At 34.0% G+C, this 18,360-nt stretch overlaps 1 protein-coding gene across 2 annotated transcripts in view; it reads left to right on the top strand.

The window, feature by feature from the left end:
- Sym (symplekin scaffold protein) overlaps positions 1 to 18,360 on the top strand; it is a 649,809-nt gene that overhangs the window by 64,840 nt on the left and 566,609 nt on the right. For both annotated transcript variants that reach the window (XM_090398863.1, XM_090398864.1), the window contains one exon: positions 2,484 to 2,610. In XM_090398863.1, the coding sequence (XP_090254989.1) occupies positions 2,484 to 2,610 (127 nt within the window). The remainder of the gene's footprint in view (positions 1 to 2,483; positions 2,611 to 18,360) is intronic.

The following is an 18,360-nucleotide window of genomic DNA, read 5'->3' as shown; positions in this document are numbered from 1 at the left end:
AATTTTCTCTATGAATAGATTTCACACACACTGCACTGAATAAAATCCTGCAAATTCAAATCGTTCAACAATGTGTCTTTGCTACCATTAATCGTCCACGCATTGCTTCCATCCTTACAATATCAAATTTAAACAAAAAAAAATATTTATTTACAAACTAACTAGTTCAGTCAATCCCACACCCATTTAAACTAAAACTACAATTAGTTAATCTAATATTCTCAAATAAAATATGAAAAAGTTACTTATTCTTCAGGAGCGATAATTCCACTCTACACACACAATACCCCACCTGGCATTGTTTCCTTTTTTATGGTAATTTTTCTTCATTTTTCTGAGTTTCTGTGATTAGCATCTAAATCATTTTGTCACACTCATGTCATTTATCTTCTATAGCTCATAAGATTACTTGGCTATTGAAGAACACACTAACAAGTAGAGATAAGGAAGTTATTCTTCTTTAAAAGGCCTTGATATGCCCACATCTGGAATACATTCAAGTCTATTCCCCTGGGTTTCTTGGGGATGAGGAAGCAGTGGAGAGGATTCAGAGGTGAGCAGTCAAGAGGGTGAATGATCTATGGAATGTTCCTATGAGAATAGACTGAGGGTATGTGGATTGCAGAAGTTGGTTAATAGGCAAAAAAAGAGGGGGTTGATGGAAACAAGAGTTTTATAGGATTGATACAGGGGAAAAAATTCAGCACTTACCTAGAGGCGACAGAACAAGAGGTCATCCCTGGAAGTTGAGTAAAAGTGTGGTTAGTAGGGGCTTGAGGATTAGATTTTTCACTTGGAGAGTTGTGAATGAATGGAATGGGTCAGAATTACCAGAGTCAGTTGTTTATGCCTTGTTAAGGGGTTTAAGGAGCAGTATGATAGATTGTGGATAAAATGGGTCTCTCATGATGAATCTTTGGACTCCATTTATATGCCCATACAATAATAATATTAATAAGAACAATATTCTTACCAAATTCTTCCCATTACTTTTGCTTAGTTACTCATGACCAAAACTTGATCTGTGCTCTATATTTTCTAGGAAAATATATTCTTATTCTGCTGACATACTAGCCAAGAACTTTATGCAAATATATTTGAGAAAATGCTAAGCAAAATTGTTAAAGGGAAAATTGGCGGAAATTTGACTGCATTTAGGCTGTGATGACAAGTAGCCAAATTATAGGAATATAATAAGGACCTGTATTTAAGCTTTTGTTGACTTCATAAACTCGGATAAAGTACTAAAAATGAAAAAATTTCAAAACAAAATCTGTATAGCCTAAATGAGTCCTTGTACAGAGCTAATACATAACATATACCCAGTGGTGTGCTGGAGGAGGCTTATGCAAGCTGATTGTTAAATTTGAAACAATTTTGCAGATCAGTTGTTAAACTGATAGCAGCTATAAACTTTAGAGCAGCACACACTTTCAGCACCTCTTGTGCTTTCTTTTCCCCACCTCTTTCTTACATGACAGCCTGTTTAAGGATTATATCTGCTAGCAATTTTAGAGGAATATTATTTTTAAATAAACACCTGCTTAACTTTGACTGGGCTGCCGTTAAGGTAATGAAATTCCTGAGTTCGACATCTGTTAAAACTTTTGCATTTCTAGAATTGTCTTGAACCTAATAAAATCATTACCATAATAAGTGGTCCCAGCAAAATTGAGCAGATATTTGTGATTTTCATATTCATTTATACTTTTTTTTTGGGGGGGGGGGGGGTTTGAAATTCTCATAAACATCCCATTGTGTTTTTAGTTAGCTAGTTGTAATCAGTAGTAGTTGAAAATCAGTAGCGTAGAACAAGTTATCCATTTTAGCAATTTAGGTACAGTTCTTAGTGAAGATGGAAACATCTATAAGGAAATAAATAATAAAATAATCAAGGATAGTATAGTTGAAAGCCGTTTGAATAAATTTATATAGAATTAGAACAAAATTAATCAAAATAAATCATTCAGTATTCAAACCAATTTTAGCACATGAATTGGAGAGGTGGGTTAGGATTAAACAGTTGATCAGACTGAAGACTACAGTTATTCAGTGTGTTCTGAGGAAATTATCATAATCTGAAAAGCACTTGACATTACTAATATTTAGTAATATGTAACAAAGCTAATCAAAAATGATATAGCCACTTATATAGAATAGGAGATATAAGATTAGCAGAACAAGTGTTTAAAGTAAAAATGACAGGAAAACTGAAGTTCGAAGACCATGATAAAGGATTGACATATTCACAATGAACTATTGTGTTACTCTCACACCATCTCATATCCCCACCCCCATTCACTGTATGTACCTGAAAATACCAGTTTTTAAGCATTTATCTATTCTTAGTGAATTTTTTCCAGGCACAAAGTGAAAATGTGTTTCTTATTAGTAAAAAGATTGATTTTTGTGAAACGGCATTTTTTTGAATGTTCTGAAATTTTAGTTATATGTCTCATTGCTACATAATCATTCTTTTATAGTAAAAAAGATCCAGAAATGCTTCCAAAAGTACTCGTTAATTTAAATATGATGTTAACCGATGATTCGGTAGCTGTTCAGAAAAGGGTAATTCAAGCTGCCACACAGTTGTATAAAGTTGCACTTCAGGTAAGTTGGTATATAATAAAGATACATCGAAAACCTTCTTGACAAATACCGAAGATGGACATATTTTTTTAATTTTACAGTGCATTATCATGTTACATCCACATCAATCCAAATTAATTAAGATTTTATTGCTAATCTGCTAATTTCTCTGGTATTCAGCCAACTTGAACAGGATTACAGAGTAAAAATAATAATTTAAAATAGACTAAAGTAATTTGATCAGCAAGAACTAAGAAAGCCAAGCTGTTATGATTGTTAATGTTAAAAATAGTGTAATATGTGTATACATGCCATGTGACTATTATTATTTAGCTTCCTCCACAAAGGGGATCTTTTACGTACTTATGCTTAAACACGCCTTACTTTGAACACATTCACTGAAGATGCACTCACTAACATTGTCTCACATCTATCTCCAACTACCAAAATCTCACATCCATGTTGTAATTATGCTGTAAGAGCTATATTCTTACTACATTATGTTTTTGTCATATCTTGCTAATCTATTTCTGTAACTTTGAAGACCATTCCCTCATTCTTTCCTTGTGTACAAATCTATAGGTATCATTTTAGTTACCCACCATTGAATAATTTTTGTTGTCCCCCCATCTCCTTGGAACCCTGGTGACTATATGTCAAAAATGTAAGCTATGTTGTAAATTTGGAGAATGTTTTGCTTTTCATATCTCATTTTCTTTCTGATTGAATTGCTGTTCAATAAAGACCTTATAATTAATCATACAGTCCTAGTTTTTGTTATGTTGTTGTTGGAGTAGCAGAACAGTTTGGCTTTCTTTGAACTTTCTCATGTAGCTTTTTTTTTTTTTTACTTCGATTGTTCATCATCTAGCTATGTTTGTTTTTCCAATAATTATGTAAAAAACTTCCCTGTCAGTTTTAAGATTTTGATCTTATTCTTCTTTCTCTTCTGGGTCTTGTCATGTTTGCTTTTACTAATGTGTAGTAACGTTACATTGTCTGTTAAAGTAACCATATCTCCTTAGTTTAGCTTTAATTTCTGCACATTCTTGAATGTGTAGAAGAATTCTGCCAAGGTTCTTTGATTAATCTGCATTTTTAACAATTCTGCTTTTGATGCATCTATTTATTACTGTCTGTGGGCTCCACTCTTTCAGCAACTGTTTTATTTCTAACAAACTCTCAGATCTAAGTTCAAATTCATCACTAAAAAACACACATACTAACCACAGTAATGACTATTTAATTCGTAAATATTTTATCCCTAGTATCTTGGGACATCATCAGTACAGTAGTTCAAACAATACTAAGAATAACATATAGTTAGGGCGCATGATTACAATGGAATCTCAATATGCGTGCAGTAACGTGTTATAGAAGTAAATTAAATATAACTGAAAAAAATTTAAAAAAAAAAAATATATATAAGAAAGATTATTTTACACAATTTCGTATGACAATTTCCCATGCTTTAGGAATAGTAAGAATGTCATTGCAGTTTAAATTTGGTCTCTATAGTAGGGCTTCAGCACTTTCTTTATATAAATGTTCATATTTATATAAGGATCTGTGTAAAAGTTTCGCTTTCTCCCAATGGATCCTACGGTTTGGATTTTCAACTCCATGTTGGGAGAGAGATTTCTGCAGTTTGAAAAGACAAGCATGGTCTTGATGTTCCGCGATGCATTTCTAAACAAACTTACCTGTCTGACCAAAGTAAGACAATTTGCAGGAGCATGGAATCTCATAAATGCCAGGTAACATCAGAGGTGAGAGTTTGTCCTTAGGAGAAGGTAAAGTTATAGATTTGTAAGTAGTGGCAAAATTGTATTTCTTCATAATTTTTGAAAGACGTTCAGAGATGCCTTTGATGTAAGGTATGGGAATCCTATGGACTTCTTCTTGTCTGGGATGATGTGTGGGAAGGTGACTGATGATTTTTTTCAGTTGTTTTAAGATTATATCCATAAAGAGATTATATCCATAAAGCTGTATAACTGAGAGGAGACCTCCACATAGCCTTTAAAGGAATGTGGAGAACTGACCAGGGCTTCTGACCTAATGTCCAATCCTCACCTTCTCGTGGTGCACCCTGTTGGGTATCTACCTGGATACTGAACGAACGAGGATGGGCTGGCAATTTGGGATTTAGCCGACCAAATTGTATTCTTATTGGTTAAATCAAAATAAAAAATGATGGTACAACATGACAAAATTTCATGCCGGCTGGGGCGTCACTGGGTTAAACAAGGCACCCGTTGTTTTCACCAGGGAACCAGGGCAAACAGCAAAAAGTCAGCCACTGGAACAAATCTGAAAACACACCCCAACTCAAAATCACCAGAGTTAAAGATCGATACTATCTACATAAGAAGCCTGAATGGCAAAGAAATGGAGCTAGCTGAGGAATTAGATAAGTACCAGATCGACATAATAGGGGTGACTGAAACAAAAAAGACAAAAACTGGTGAGATCTTTCTGAGCAATAAATACAAAATGTTATATTCAGACAATGACAATCAAGGAAAAGAAGGAATAGCCATAGTATTCAACACAAAATACGAGGCTAATCTTTTTGAATTGCAGGCTGTCTCAAGTTGAGTGATGTGGGCAAATATGAGAATGGGGAACTGGACAATGAGACTTATTTGTGCCTATGGTCCCACAGAAGGTTCTACTAAGGTAGAATGGAGGAATTTTTTGATGCTTTAGAAAAAGCAACTGACACAATCAAAAGGAAAAGTTGGTCCTTGTTGGGGATCTGAATATCAGAGTAGGAAATGATTGTCAGACATACAACAATATTTTGGGAAAATTTCGAGAAAAGAGCAAAGCTAATAATAATGGCAAATATTTGTTGGATTTCTGCTCAGGACATGGACTGGTTATTACTAACACCATGTTCCAACATAAAAATGTGCACAAATTCATATGGAGAGAAGAGGCAAGGAATAAGAAAAGTCTCATTGACTATGTTATTGTTGATAGTGATGTTTTCTCCCTGGTGAAGGACACCAGAGTGTACAGAGGATTTGAAAATGGAAGTGATCACCATTTAGTCTTGAGCAGGATAAAATTGAATTTCATATTGAAAATAATAAGATGTAAGAAAGTTTTAAAGTGAATAAAAGTTGAGCAGTTCTCAGATGTGAACTGTAGACTAAAATACACAAAGATTATTGAAGAAAAAAATGAGAGTTTGAGAACAGGAACCAAACCTTGGAGATTCAGTGGCAAGCCTTGAAGAAAACCCTGATTGATTCAGCCAGAGAGGCATGGGGTGAGGTTGTCTTCAATGATAGAAAAATCAGAATTCCATGGTGAACACAGGAAGTTAAAGAGGTAGTAAAGGAAAAGAAGAAATCAATTCAAAAGTTCCTGGCAAATAAGTCAGCTTATTTGCCAGAGATGATAAAAGTTAGTTAGAAATGATAAAAGTGACATGAAAACAGGAGAAAAAGATATCCTTGAAGTATGGAGTAATTACTTCAAAAAATTGCTAAATGAAACAATCAGTGATAGCACAGTGGTAAAAAACACTCAACAGGCATATAGTCAGGAATACATATCCATACTTGAAGTAGAATAACCCATCAAAGGCTTGAAATGTGAAGGCAGCAGGAGTAGATGATATTCGACCAGAAATGCTGAAGTATGGTGGTATAAAAGTCTTACAGTGGCTGCACTGCATAGTTCAGAAAGCCTGGACAGAGGGACGAATTCCCGATGATTGGAGTAGAGCTCTAATAGCGCCCATATATAAAAAGGGAAATAAAACTGAATGTGAGAATTACAGAGGTATTTCCCTACTGAGTGTTCCTGGCAAGATCTATGCAAGTATACCTTGAGAAACGGGTGAGAAGAATTGTGGAAGAAAAGCTTGGTGAAGAACAAGCTGGATTCATGCCAAATAGAGGCTGGCAGGATCAGACTTCACTTTATGACAAATAGTTGAGAAAGCATGGGAATATAACAAAGATCTGTATTTAAGTTTTGTCGATCTGGAAAAGGCATATGACAAGGTGCCAAGAGAGATGCTATTTAATATGCTACAGTTATATGGTGTCAATGGGGCATTATGCCATGCAATACTTAGTCTTTATTTGAGTTGTAAGTCAGCAGTTAGTATTGATGGAAGTACAGGAAGATGGTTTAATGTTAAATCTGGTATGAGACAAGGATGTACATTATCCCCTCTGTTATTCATTATCTATATGGATCACATTATGAAAGAAAGTGGTATTAAACATGATATCAGAATTGGAGATGTTAATCTCAGCTCTTTTCTTTATGTGGACGATGTTATACTTCTAAATAAATCCACTATAAGTTTGCAAGATTCCCTGACTAAATATGGTATGAAGGTCAGCATTACAAAGACAATGAAAATAGGAAGAATTGTTGAAAATGTCAACTGTGTTGTGAACGGGGAACCTGTGGAACAAGTAAACCATTTCAGCTACTTAGGCATGATTTTTAGTGAAGATGGTAAATTAAATTTGAAAATAGACAATATAATCAACAAAGCTGGTGGTATGGTAGAAAGTCAATTGAATAAATTCATATGGAATAAGAGAGAAATTAGTCGGAACACTAAATTAGCTGTATACAAGAACAGTGTTCAAACCAGTTTTAACTTATGGATCTGTGAGCTGGGTCAGAAGTAAAACACTTGACGAAAGACTAGAGACAACAGATATGAGAGTCCTGTGAAAGATTAGAGGCATGAACAGATGGCATCAATGGCAATATCATATTAAAAACGAGGATATTAGGAAAGAACTTGACATTGTTGGCATCCAGGAATGCGTTAGGAGAGCTAATCTCAGGTGGTATGGTCACTTAAACAGAATGGGCGAGGAAAGGTTAGCAAAACAAGTGTTCTCTGCCAGGTTGGCAGGAAAATGTCCCAGAGGAAGACCAAGATATTGATGGATTGATACGGTACAATGTACCTTAGACGATAGAAATATAAGATCTGATAATGATAATATTGGAGTCTTGACAAGTAATAGAGACTGATTTGGAGGAAAATTGTAGATAGGAAGTTAGTAATGGTGTAAAATTTTCATGTAGTACTATCATATCCTGTACACCCCTTGAGGGTACATGTGAGGAATTTGATGATGATGATGATGTATTTTTTAATATTTCTAGTTCTTGGTTTAGAGAATCTTCAGGGAATTTTGGGTTCAAAAGCGAATAGTTTTTCTTCCAGGTCTTCTAGAAACAGGTTTGCTAAGTTTGGTGATAAAGGAGATCCCATTGCTGATACTTCTTCTTGCTTGTAAGTTTGACATTTCCAGGTGAAGTCACCAGATGTAATAACAAATTTGAATAATTCAACTATATCAGAAGGAAATTTTTGAGTTAATAATTCTACTGTTTCTTTGTAGGGAATGTTCTTGAAGAGGGAGACAGTGTCGAAGCTAATTACCAAATCTGTTTTTAACTTTCCTGGTTACTTCACCTGAAAAGGTCAAACTTACAAGCAAGAAGAAGGAACAGCAATGGGATCTCCTTTAACACCAAACTTAGCAAACCTGTTTCTAGAACACCTTGAAGAAAAAATATTCACTTTTGAACCCAAACCAAAAATTTGGTTACGATATGTCGACGACGTATTTGCAGTATGGGATCATCCCGAACAGGAATTACAACTGTTTCTAGATAAAATAAACCTTCTTAACCCTCGCATCAACTTTATGCTAGAAGAAGAATCCACAGGGTATCTCCTTTCTTGATTTACACATTCAAAGAAAAGAAGATGGTTCCATCGCCACGTCTGTCTATCGCAAGCCTACATTTTCAGGTCGCTACATTCACAGTTCTTCCGCTCATCATCCTTCTCAGAAATTTAGCATCATTAAATCACTAGTTTCCAGAATGCACAAATTCTGCTTCTCTGAAGATTCTCTAATCCAAGAACTAGAAATAATCAAAAATACAGCTATACTAAATGGATATAATCTTAAAACAACTCAAAAAATCATTAGTCACCTTCCCACACATCAACCCAGACAAGAAGAAGTCCGTAGGATTCCCATACCTTACATCAAAGGCATCTCTGAACGTCTTTCAAAAATTATGAAGAAATACAATTTCGCCACTACTTACAAATCTATCAACCAAATCTATAACTTTACCTTCTCCTAAGGACAAACTCTCACCTCTGATGTTACCTGGCATTTATGAGATTCCATGCTCCTTGCAAATTGTCTTACTTTGGTCAGACAGGTAGGTCTGTTCAGAAATGCATCTTGGAACATCAAGACCACATTTGTCTTTTCAAACTCCAGAAATCTATTTCTTCCAACACGGAGTTGAAAATCCAAACCATAGGATCCATTGGGAGAAGTCGAAACTTTTATGCAGATCTTTATATAAATATGAACATTTATATAAAGAAAGTGCTGAAGCCCTACTACAGAGACCAAATTTAAACTGCAACGACGTTCTTACTATTCCTAAAGTTTGGGAAATTGTCATACAAAATTGTGTAAAATAATCTTTATATATATATATATATATATATATTTTTTTTTTTTTTTCAGTTATATTTAATTTACTTCTATAACATATTACTGCACACATATTGAGATTCCATTGTAATCATGTGCCCTAACTGTATGTTATTCCTAGTATTGTTTGAATTACTGTACTGATGATGTTCCAAGATACTTGGGATGAAATATTTATGAATTAAATAGTCATTACTGTGGTTAGTACATGTGTTTTTTAGTGATGAATTTACCACAGGTTTCGTTATATAAAAACTAAGTTCAAATTGAATTGAACTATGTCTTGTTCAGTACATTGGTTTGTTGTTTTAACTAATGTATCATTTATTTCATATAATTTTAGATGGCTTCACATTATACCAACCTTACTGTTTTGTCTATTTTCATATTTCATATACCTGCTATTCTGGATTTATATTTATTAATGAAGGAAAGAAAGAAAGAGAAAACTGTTATTACAAATAAATACAAAAATGCTTGAAATCCTTTTCCCCATTTATATTACTAATATATTTGTACTCTATGTTACTAATATAGAAAACTGTTAATTCAGAAATTTTGCACTGTAAATTCTCTGGCCTTTCATTTAATTGCATTTCAAGTCCACAGAAACATTGACTTAAAATGCATATGATTAGGTTTTTTGTAATTATTTTGGTTATTAAAATACCTGTAGAATGTTGAGCTATGATTAAACTTCCTTTAATATATTGACACTGCTAGTTTTGTATCTGAAAGTTTTCTCTTACTGCTAATCACTTTGATATTCCAAAGGTATATTTAGGCAGTGCCCAAAAAGTTAACGTTATGAGAACTTTTTATTCTACCCCTGAGAGTAAGTTTCAAAAATACTCTGACAAGTTTATAAAAGCTGTTAGTGACAATAAAAGTCTGGCCAAAGCTTAATGTATGAAAATGTAGGTTCCTTATTTATTTTATTTTTTTAAAAATATTTTTTCTAAATAGAGTACTGTCCATCTAATACATAATTTTAGATTTAGAACAACTTTTTTCCTGAAGGTTTTGTATTATTTCCTTTGAATATCTATTAAACTTAAATAGAGATCCTTGTTATATTCCCAGTATTTCTGAATTGTTTTTCTTCAAGTAAAAATATAATCCTGCAACCAGTTTGTCTTGAACTTAGCTTATTCTTCCTTTAGTTTCTCTTCAACCAGTTTTCTTGGCTTCTTCTGAAGAATGTTTATTCATGTATTTTACTTGGAGCACTGAGTGAAATTTCCATAATACTCACATTGTTTTATTTCTCTTTTTTTATCGAGAGTTACAGCATGAATTACTGATTAGTAAGATTTTTTAGTAAGATTTTGCCCCTAATCTTCTTCTTCTTCTTCTTCTGCAGCTTCTCCCACTTAAGTGGGGTCACTGTTTGTTATGAGTCTCCTCCACACCTTCCTGTCTTGGGCTGTCACCACATCCAAGTTCTTCATCTTCAAGTCCTCTTCTACCAGCTCCCTCCATCTCTTCTTTGGCCGCCCACGCTTCCGCCTTCCTTGCACATCCATCTGCATGACCCTTCTTCCCACATATTCGTCCTCCCTCCTCATCACATGACCAAACCATCTCAACTTTGCCTCCTGTATTTTCGCTCCTAAGTTCGTAACTTTCACTGTTCCCCTGACATAGTCATTTCTCAGATGATCCTTTCTGGTCACACCGCACATCCACCTAAGCATTCTCATCTCTGCTACTTCCATCCTGCTAATGTTATTTTTCCTCAGGGCCACAGTTTCTATAGCATATGTCATAGCTGGCCTCACTACTGTCGTATAAATTTTGCCTTTCAGATTGATCGGCACCCTCTTATCACATAACACTCCAGCCATCTCTCTCCAGTTCCTCCAACCTGCTTGTATCCTGCATCCCACTTCCTTCTCACCTCCTCCATCTTCTTCCACTGTCGAATCTAAGTATCTAAAGTCTCTCACCTTCCTGATGAATTTTGCCCATAATAATTGCTGGAATTAGTCGCTGACTAATTCCAGCAATTATTAGGGGCAAAAATTTGACTTGCTGTAACTCTGGCTGTAAGTTAAGTATCATTGGTCATCATCACAATCATGAAATTCCTGCTATGTACCCTCAGGGGGATAGAATAGTGTGTGATAGTACTGCATGAAAAGTTGACATCGTTACCAACTTCTTATCCACTGCGTTTCTCAAAATTAATTTGTTATTGGTCAGAGTTCTAGTATCATCAGATCTTATCTTCCAATTTCAGTGAGAATCAACCCATCTTGATCTTGGTCTTCCTCTGAATCTTTTTCCTGCCATCTAGTCAAAAAAACACTTTCTTTGCTAACCTTTTCTCTCCAGTTCTGTTTAAATAACTGTGCCACCTTAGATCAGCTTTTCTCACACATTCTTGAATGCTAACAGTCAAGTTTCTTCCTAAAATCCTAATTTTTAATATGGTTCTGCGATTGATACCATCACTTACCTGATTTTTCTCAGATCATACGTATATCTGCTGTTTGTCCCCAATTTTTAATCAAGTGTTTCATTTTTAACTCAGCTCTTAGATCCACAAGCTAAAATTAGTTTGAACACTGGCTTGTATATATAAGCTAGTGTTTAATTAATTTCTCTCTTTATCCCATATACGTCTATTCAGTTGACTCTTTACCATACTTAGCTTAGTTAATTCCATTGTCTATTTCAATATTTGCCAAAATTTGCCAAAACTTGTTTGTAAATGATATATCATGTGGACTGAGTTGTAATCTTCTTGTTTGCTGATGATGCAAAATTGGGAAGAATTATAAGTAGACTGCTGATATTAATTCCCTTCAGGAAGATTTGAATGGCTGTTTTACTTGGACAAAGAAGTGAGGTTGTAGTTTTAATATCAATAAGTGCAAGGTGTTGCACTTTGGAGGATATAAATTATGTATTATATCAACGGTGCCATACTACAGGAAGTGGATGAGATTAGAGATTTGGGAGTGATGGTTGACAGTACCATATTTATTCGAATATAACTCGCACTTTTTCCCCCCCAAAAAATGAAAGATAAAAAAATCATGGCGTGGGATATATGTGGGGATTTTCAGGAAAAAATTAAATTGACATTTATAATTAAATCCTCAGTATTCATTATAATTTATAGTTGCTCACATTATTTATAAAATAAATGCATTTAAATTTTAATTATCAACATTATTTACACGATCGGCTGCTTACCTTCATCACGCGATGCATTTGAATTTTTAGCGACAATGCTTCTATAATTAAATTAAAACACCTTTTATTATTGCTTGTTCTTTTATCATTTCGGAATCATAAGATCATTGTGATTTAAAAAAAAAACTGTAAATGGGCAACTCACCAAGAATTTCCTGTCTCGATAGCGGTTTCCTCGTGTGCATTGTTAAGTTCATCTACCCAAATAGTGTCATCTTCACTCCCATCCAGGGCATTACAGATGACAGTTTTTTTTTAAAAAAACTCTTGGCAGTTATTTCTGGCGAAATCGCGTCCCAAGCTCTCAAAATCCAGTTGCACAACAGTTCTTCTAATGTTGATCTCTTTAATCTTCCCTGCTGGAGTCAGGTTCTGGCTACCATCCACTCCATGTAGAATTTTCATACATAGTTCTTGAATGGTTTGTTGACCGATACATCCAAGTGCTGTAGACAAGGTGTAAGACAACCAGAAATAATGGCCACATTGGTCTTTACATCCGAAAATTATTTTACTATTTCAGGTCCTAAGTTCTGCGAAACTATCCCACACAAGGAGAACCAGGCGTCGAAATAAGCCCCTAGCTGTTTGTCCCAAACTGTTCTAGGCTATTCTTGAACCATTGTATTCTCCATCCACCCTTTTTTCTTGAACTCTTACATGAATTCCACCTGGAAATTTTCCCTTCGACATTGTTTGCCTTTTGAATATTACATAAGGAGGTAACTTTCTTCCATCTGCCGTAATTGTAAGCATGATTGTGCTTTGTTGTTTTTCACTTCCAGTTGTGTGCATTATCAAAATTTTCACCGTTTTTTGTTATTGTTGCTTGGTCGCACTGCTCGACGACAAAGGCAAGCCGACGATTGTTGATTCTCTTCAACCGAATTCCAAAATATCTATAACTGCCATAACAACATTCACTATCTATTTCTTCAAGTTGTAAAAATTTTTTTTTGTGTGCGAGTATATGTGAAACTTTTTAATTTCTTTTTCCTAAAGTAAAATCAGGTGAGGTGGAATCTATCCAGATCAGTTACATAGTGGGGGTGTTGTTACAGACCTGGTGAATCGGTTGCTAGTGATGAAGTAATGCATCACCAAATAGAAAAGATGAGCACGAAAAGAGTAATCATAATGGGAGACTTTAATTATCCAAATATTGATTGGGTAGCAGTAGAATCTCATGAGAAGAATGAAAATGCATTTGTTGAGCTGTTGCGGGACAACTTCCTCAAGCAGCCTGTGACAGAAGGAACTCGAGGGCAAAGCGTGTTAGATTTGATTATAGTGTCAGATGGCATTTCAGTTAAAGATGTAACTATTCTCCTCTGGTTGGTGACAGTAATCATGTAGTACTCGCTTGGGAAGTGACTAAGTTTATAAATGTTCCATTAAGAAAAGGTTACACGAATTTACATGATAAACTACAAAGCAGGAAATTATGACCAACTGAGGAGTATACTGAGTTCAGTGGAATGGGATCAGTTGATGGATGGAAAGAATATCGACAGTGCATGGAATGCATTTAATCAATACTTAAATGATGCGATATCAGAATGTGTTCCGAGAGTTCGAAGAATAAATAGAGTAGGAGTCAAATGGATGTGTAATCTTATTAAGCAAGGGATTTGTAAGAAAAGAACGATGTGGAAGGAATACTGTTTGCAGATGACCGTTATGAACGTTATAAACAGTAGGCTAGAATAGTCACAACTGTTGTACAAAATGCAAAGTCTAAGTATGAAAAGAAATTGGCTCTGCGTGCTAAAGATAACCCACAAGAATTCTATCGATATGCTGCAAGTAAAAGAAAGAATGAATATGAAAGAATAACTCTTATAAATCCAGATGGCGTGAGGGTTGCAGATGCAGAAGAGGTCGTTCAGTTAATGAGTGACCATTTTGTTAAAAGCTATCAACTTGGTGAATGCAACATTGAGCCCACTGTTACCTCTTCACTAGATGAAGAAACGCATTTGTTGCACAAATTGAATAAGAATTCAGCAATAGGAACTGATGGAATATTGGCACGTGTGCTAAAAGAGTGTTCATCTGACCTGGCCATTCCTTTGACCATGCTGTTTAATATGAGTCTCAGAACAGGGAAGATTCTGCAGGAAGGGAAGGAATGTATAGTAATTCCATTGCAGAAGGGTGGTGCAAAGATCATGTATCCAACTCTTGACCAATTAGTATCTCAGGAGTGGTAGTGAAGATTTTGGAAAAATTGATTTGGCTCGCATTCAGAAATGGGTTGACAGTGAATCTCTACTTTACAGTGAACAACATGGGTTTACTAAGGGAAGGTCATGTTTTAGCAACTTGCTCACATTCTATAACAATGTTATCATTGAACTAGACAAGGGGAATGGATACACCATGATACTTTTGTTAAGGCTTTTGACAGAATACAGCATGGTATTCTGTTGCATAAATTGGAGAAAATGGGTTTGGGTTATACAATATTAGCATGGATTTTCACTTGGCAGGAAATTCAGGTTATAGTGTTGGATTCTGATTATGTAGAGATTAAAGTAATTATTATTTGCTTCAGAATCCAACGTGATCTTCCATCACAAAGGCTAAACCTGTAAATAATATTTAATGTAAACAACTTATTTTACAATTTAATATTCATATCATTCATCATCATACGTATCAAGGATTTAGGCCTAGTATGGCCTGTTCCGGCCTTGGAAGTCATCATTGAATCGTTTAAGAGGACGTCCTGGTTTTCTTTTTCCTAATGGCTTGTACTTTAAGGCTTGTTTTGGTAATCTTTCTGTTTTCATTCTTTGAATGTGTTCCATCCATCTATGTTTATATTTTTTAATTTTTTCAATTACTGGTTCTTGGTTTAATTCTTTCATAATATCTTCATTTCTTTTGTGATCAAATAGGGTATACTTTGCAGTTTTTCTCATAAACTTCATTTCTGCTGTTGTTAATCTTTGTTTGTCTTTTTGTTTTATTGTCCAGATTTCGCTTCCATACATTAAGACCGGTAGGGCTAATGTATTGTATACTTTTAGCCTGGTTTGTTTTTGAACTAGGTTTGGTTTAAATATAGAGTTAATTACTCCTGTTATTTTTAAATATTTTGCAATTTTTATGTTTATATCTTTTTCATTTTCATAAGTGATCATACATCCTAGGTAGTTAAATGAATTCACCTGTTCTAAGATCTTGTTATCTAATACTATTTTAGTTCTTGCTGGATCTTGTCCTTTAAAGGCCATAGTTTTTGATTTTTCCGTTGATATTATCATACCATAATCTTTGGATATCTCATTTAGATTTAAAATAGCTTTCTGTAAGTTATCTTCAGAATTTGTAATTATTATTTGGTCGTCTGCAAAGAGGAGAGTGTTTAAGTTAACTGTAGGTGAGAGTTTAACTGTAGGTGAGAGTTAACTGTAGGTGAGAGCTTGATGTAAATTTTTACTCCATTTTATTATTATTTCATTTAAGTAGATATTAAAAAGAGTTGCTGAGAGGGGACATCCCTGTCGGACCCCTTGGTTTATCTCTCTTGTATATGATAGCTTATGATTTAATCTTATTTATATTTGATTATTTTCATATATACTTGTGACCACTTTTAGGATATTATTTGGTATTTGTCTTTCTTTTAATATGTTAAATAATACGTTTCTTTTAACTTTGTCAAATGCTTTTTCAAAGTCAATAAATGCAATATGTGTTTCTAAATTATATTCTCTTCTTTTCTCTATTATTAATTTTAGGCAGAAGGCTGGGTCTATACATGATCGTCCTTTTCTAAATCCATTTTGTACCTCTAGAATAAAGTTTTTGGAATATTTCATTAGTTTGTTATTTAAGATTCTGCTGTATATTTTGTAACATGAATTTAGTGTACTGATACCTCTATAGTTTTTAGGGTCATCTCTATTACCTTTCTTAAAGATAGGAATCACAATTGCTTTTTTCCATTCTATTGGGGGGATACCAGTTGAGTAAATTTTATTTAAAAATAATAAGAGTCTTCCTTTGAATCTTGTTCCTGTGTATTTATATAGTTCTGAACCTAGCTTATCTTCTCCAGGTGATTTTCCGTTTCTTGTTTTTTTCAGGCTGATTTCTAATTCTTCTTCAGTTATTTCCTTTTCATTTTCGTTAATTGTTTGCCAGTTGTCTTTTTTAAAATATTTGTCTGTCCACAGTTCTGTGTAGTAATTTAGAAATTCTTCTAATTTCAATTCAGTGTTTAATTTTATGTTTTCTTTGGTATCTGCATTTAGGTGTTTCAAAATCTTATATACATTGGGTCTTATTTTATATAAATCATGTTCTAAATTAGAAACAAATTTATTCCATGATTCTCTATGTCTTTTTCTGACTTCTCTTTTAGCTATGGCTCTTATTCTTTTATATTCTATTTCATCTTCTAATCTTTTACTGCTTAACCATTTGTGATAGGCTTCTTTTTTCTTTTTGATTATTTCTTTGATTGTATCATCCCAGATCTTCAGTTTTTTTTCTTTTATTGAATTTTTTGGTCTTTCCTAAGCTTTAATTTGCTGCTGCATTTAGTATCGTTTTTATATTAAGCCATTCTATTTCTATTTCTTCATTTTGTTTTATTTTATCTAGATACTGGTTAATTCTTTGTTCATATAGCCATTGTACATTTGTGTCATTCAATAGTCTAGTTTTCTAAACAAATGTTTAAATTTTTCTTTCTGTTCTTGTTACTTGTAGCCATTTAGGTGGTAATCTTAATTTTATTTTAACAAGGAAGTGGTCACTGCTTATTTCATATCCTCTGTGAACTCTAACATCTAGTGAAAATTTTGATGTCTTTTCATTTAATATGAAGTAATCTAATATTGATTTCCATCCTCTTGCTGCCCAAGTATATTTATGTATGTCTTTATGTTTATAGAAGGAATTCATTATTTTTAGGTTATTATAAACTACACAGTCAATCAATTTTTTACCATTTCTGTTTAGAGTGTGTTCTCCATGTATTCCTATATTATTATTAATTTTCGTGTTTCCAATTCTTGCATTTAAGTCTCCTGCTAAAATTATGTAATCATTTTTATTTATTTTATTATATATGTTTTGTACCTGATTATAAAAATCAATATTATCCTGTTCTCTTCCTTCTTCTGGGGCATATAAACCAATTATTGTTAAATAGCCTCTGTCTATTTTTATTCTAGCTTCTATTATTCTTTCATTCCATAATTTATAATGTTTTAACTGTTTTGAAAGGGAGTTATGAATCCAAATCATGACTCCTGCTTGTGCTCTTTGATCTCTGTCGACTCCACTGTATATCACATTAAAATTTTCAGTTCTCATAGTTCCTTTTAATTTCTTTTTTGTTTCAGTGATTACTGAAATTATTGTGATTAGTGATTAGTGATTTTAAAATTTCTTTCATTTAATAACTGGTCTAATTCTATTTCTTTATATGCTATTCCTCTTACATTCCAGTTTGCTATGTGTATTATATTTTGTCGTTTCCATTTTCGTTTTCCCTTTTCCATTCCAGGGTCGTTTCCCATAGATTCAATCCGATTATCTTTTTCTGTCAGCTTACAAGTATGGTTATGTTCTCCATGTCAGGGGACTAGCCTGACGATGGAATAGTTCAGTGGTAGGGCTGCTACCTTAAGGCTTCTGAACTCGCCTTCTTCCGAATTTAAACCCATAGGAGGAATAGGGTATATTGAAGGGGAAAGGGTAGATTATAGAAGAAATAGAGGACATAGTTGTAATGCCAGAAATGAAAAGACCCCATGGCCCTCGAGTACTCTAATAGCACAAGGGTCATAAAGTAAGAAGAGTTGGCTGATAAGGCCTTATAGGAAAGATTAAAGTAAGTGGGTCTTCCTCAAAGTAGAAGAAGGAGAGGATAGATCCAGCTAGGGATCCATGGGAGTGCCGCTTCCCTTACAATCAAGATGATTGCCCCTTATGGCCCTGTTGGTCCACGAGTCCTTATTCAGTATATTCGGACCACCCCACCATATATATATATATATATATATATATATATATACACACACAC

The sequence above is a fragment of the Typopeltis vanoorti genome, chromosome 10 (assembly GCF_054136105.1).
Source record: "Typopeltis vanoorti isolate ZY-2024b chromosome 10, IOZ_Tvanoo_1.0, whole genome shotgun sequence".
Taxonomy (NCBI): Eukaryota; Metazoa; Arthropoda; class Arachnida; order Uropygi; family Thelyphonidae; genus Typopeltis; species Typopeltis vanoorti.
The sequence above is the reverse complement of the archived record's forward strand: the minus strand, read 5'-3'. Positions and strand labels throughout refer to the sequence as shown.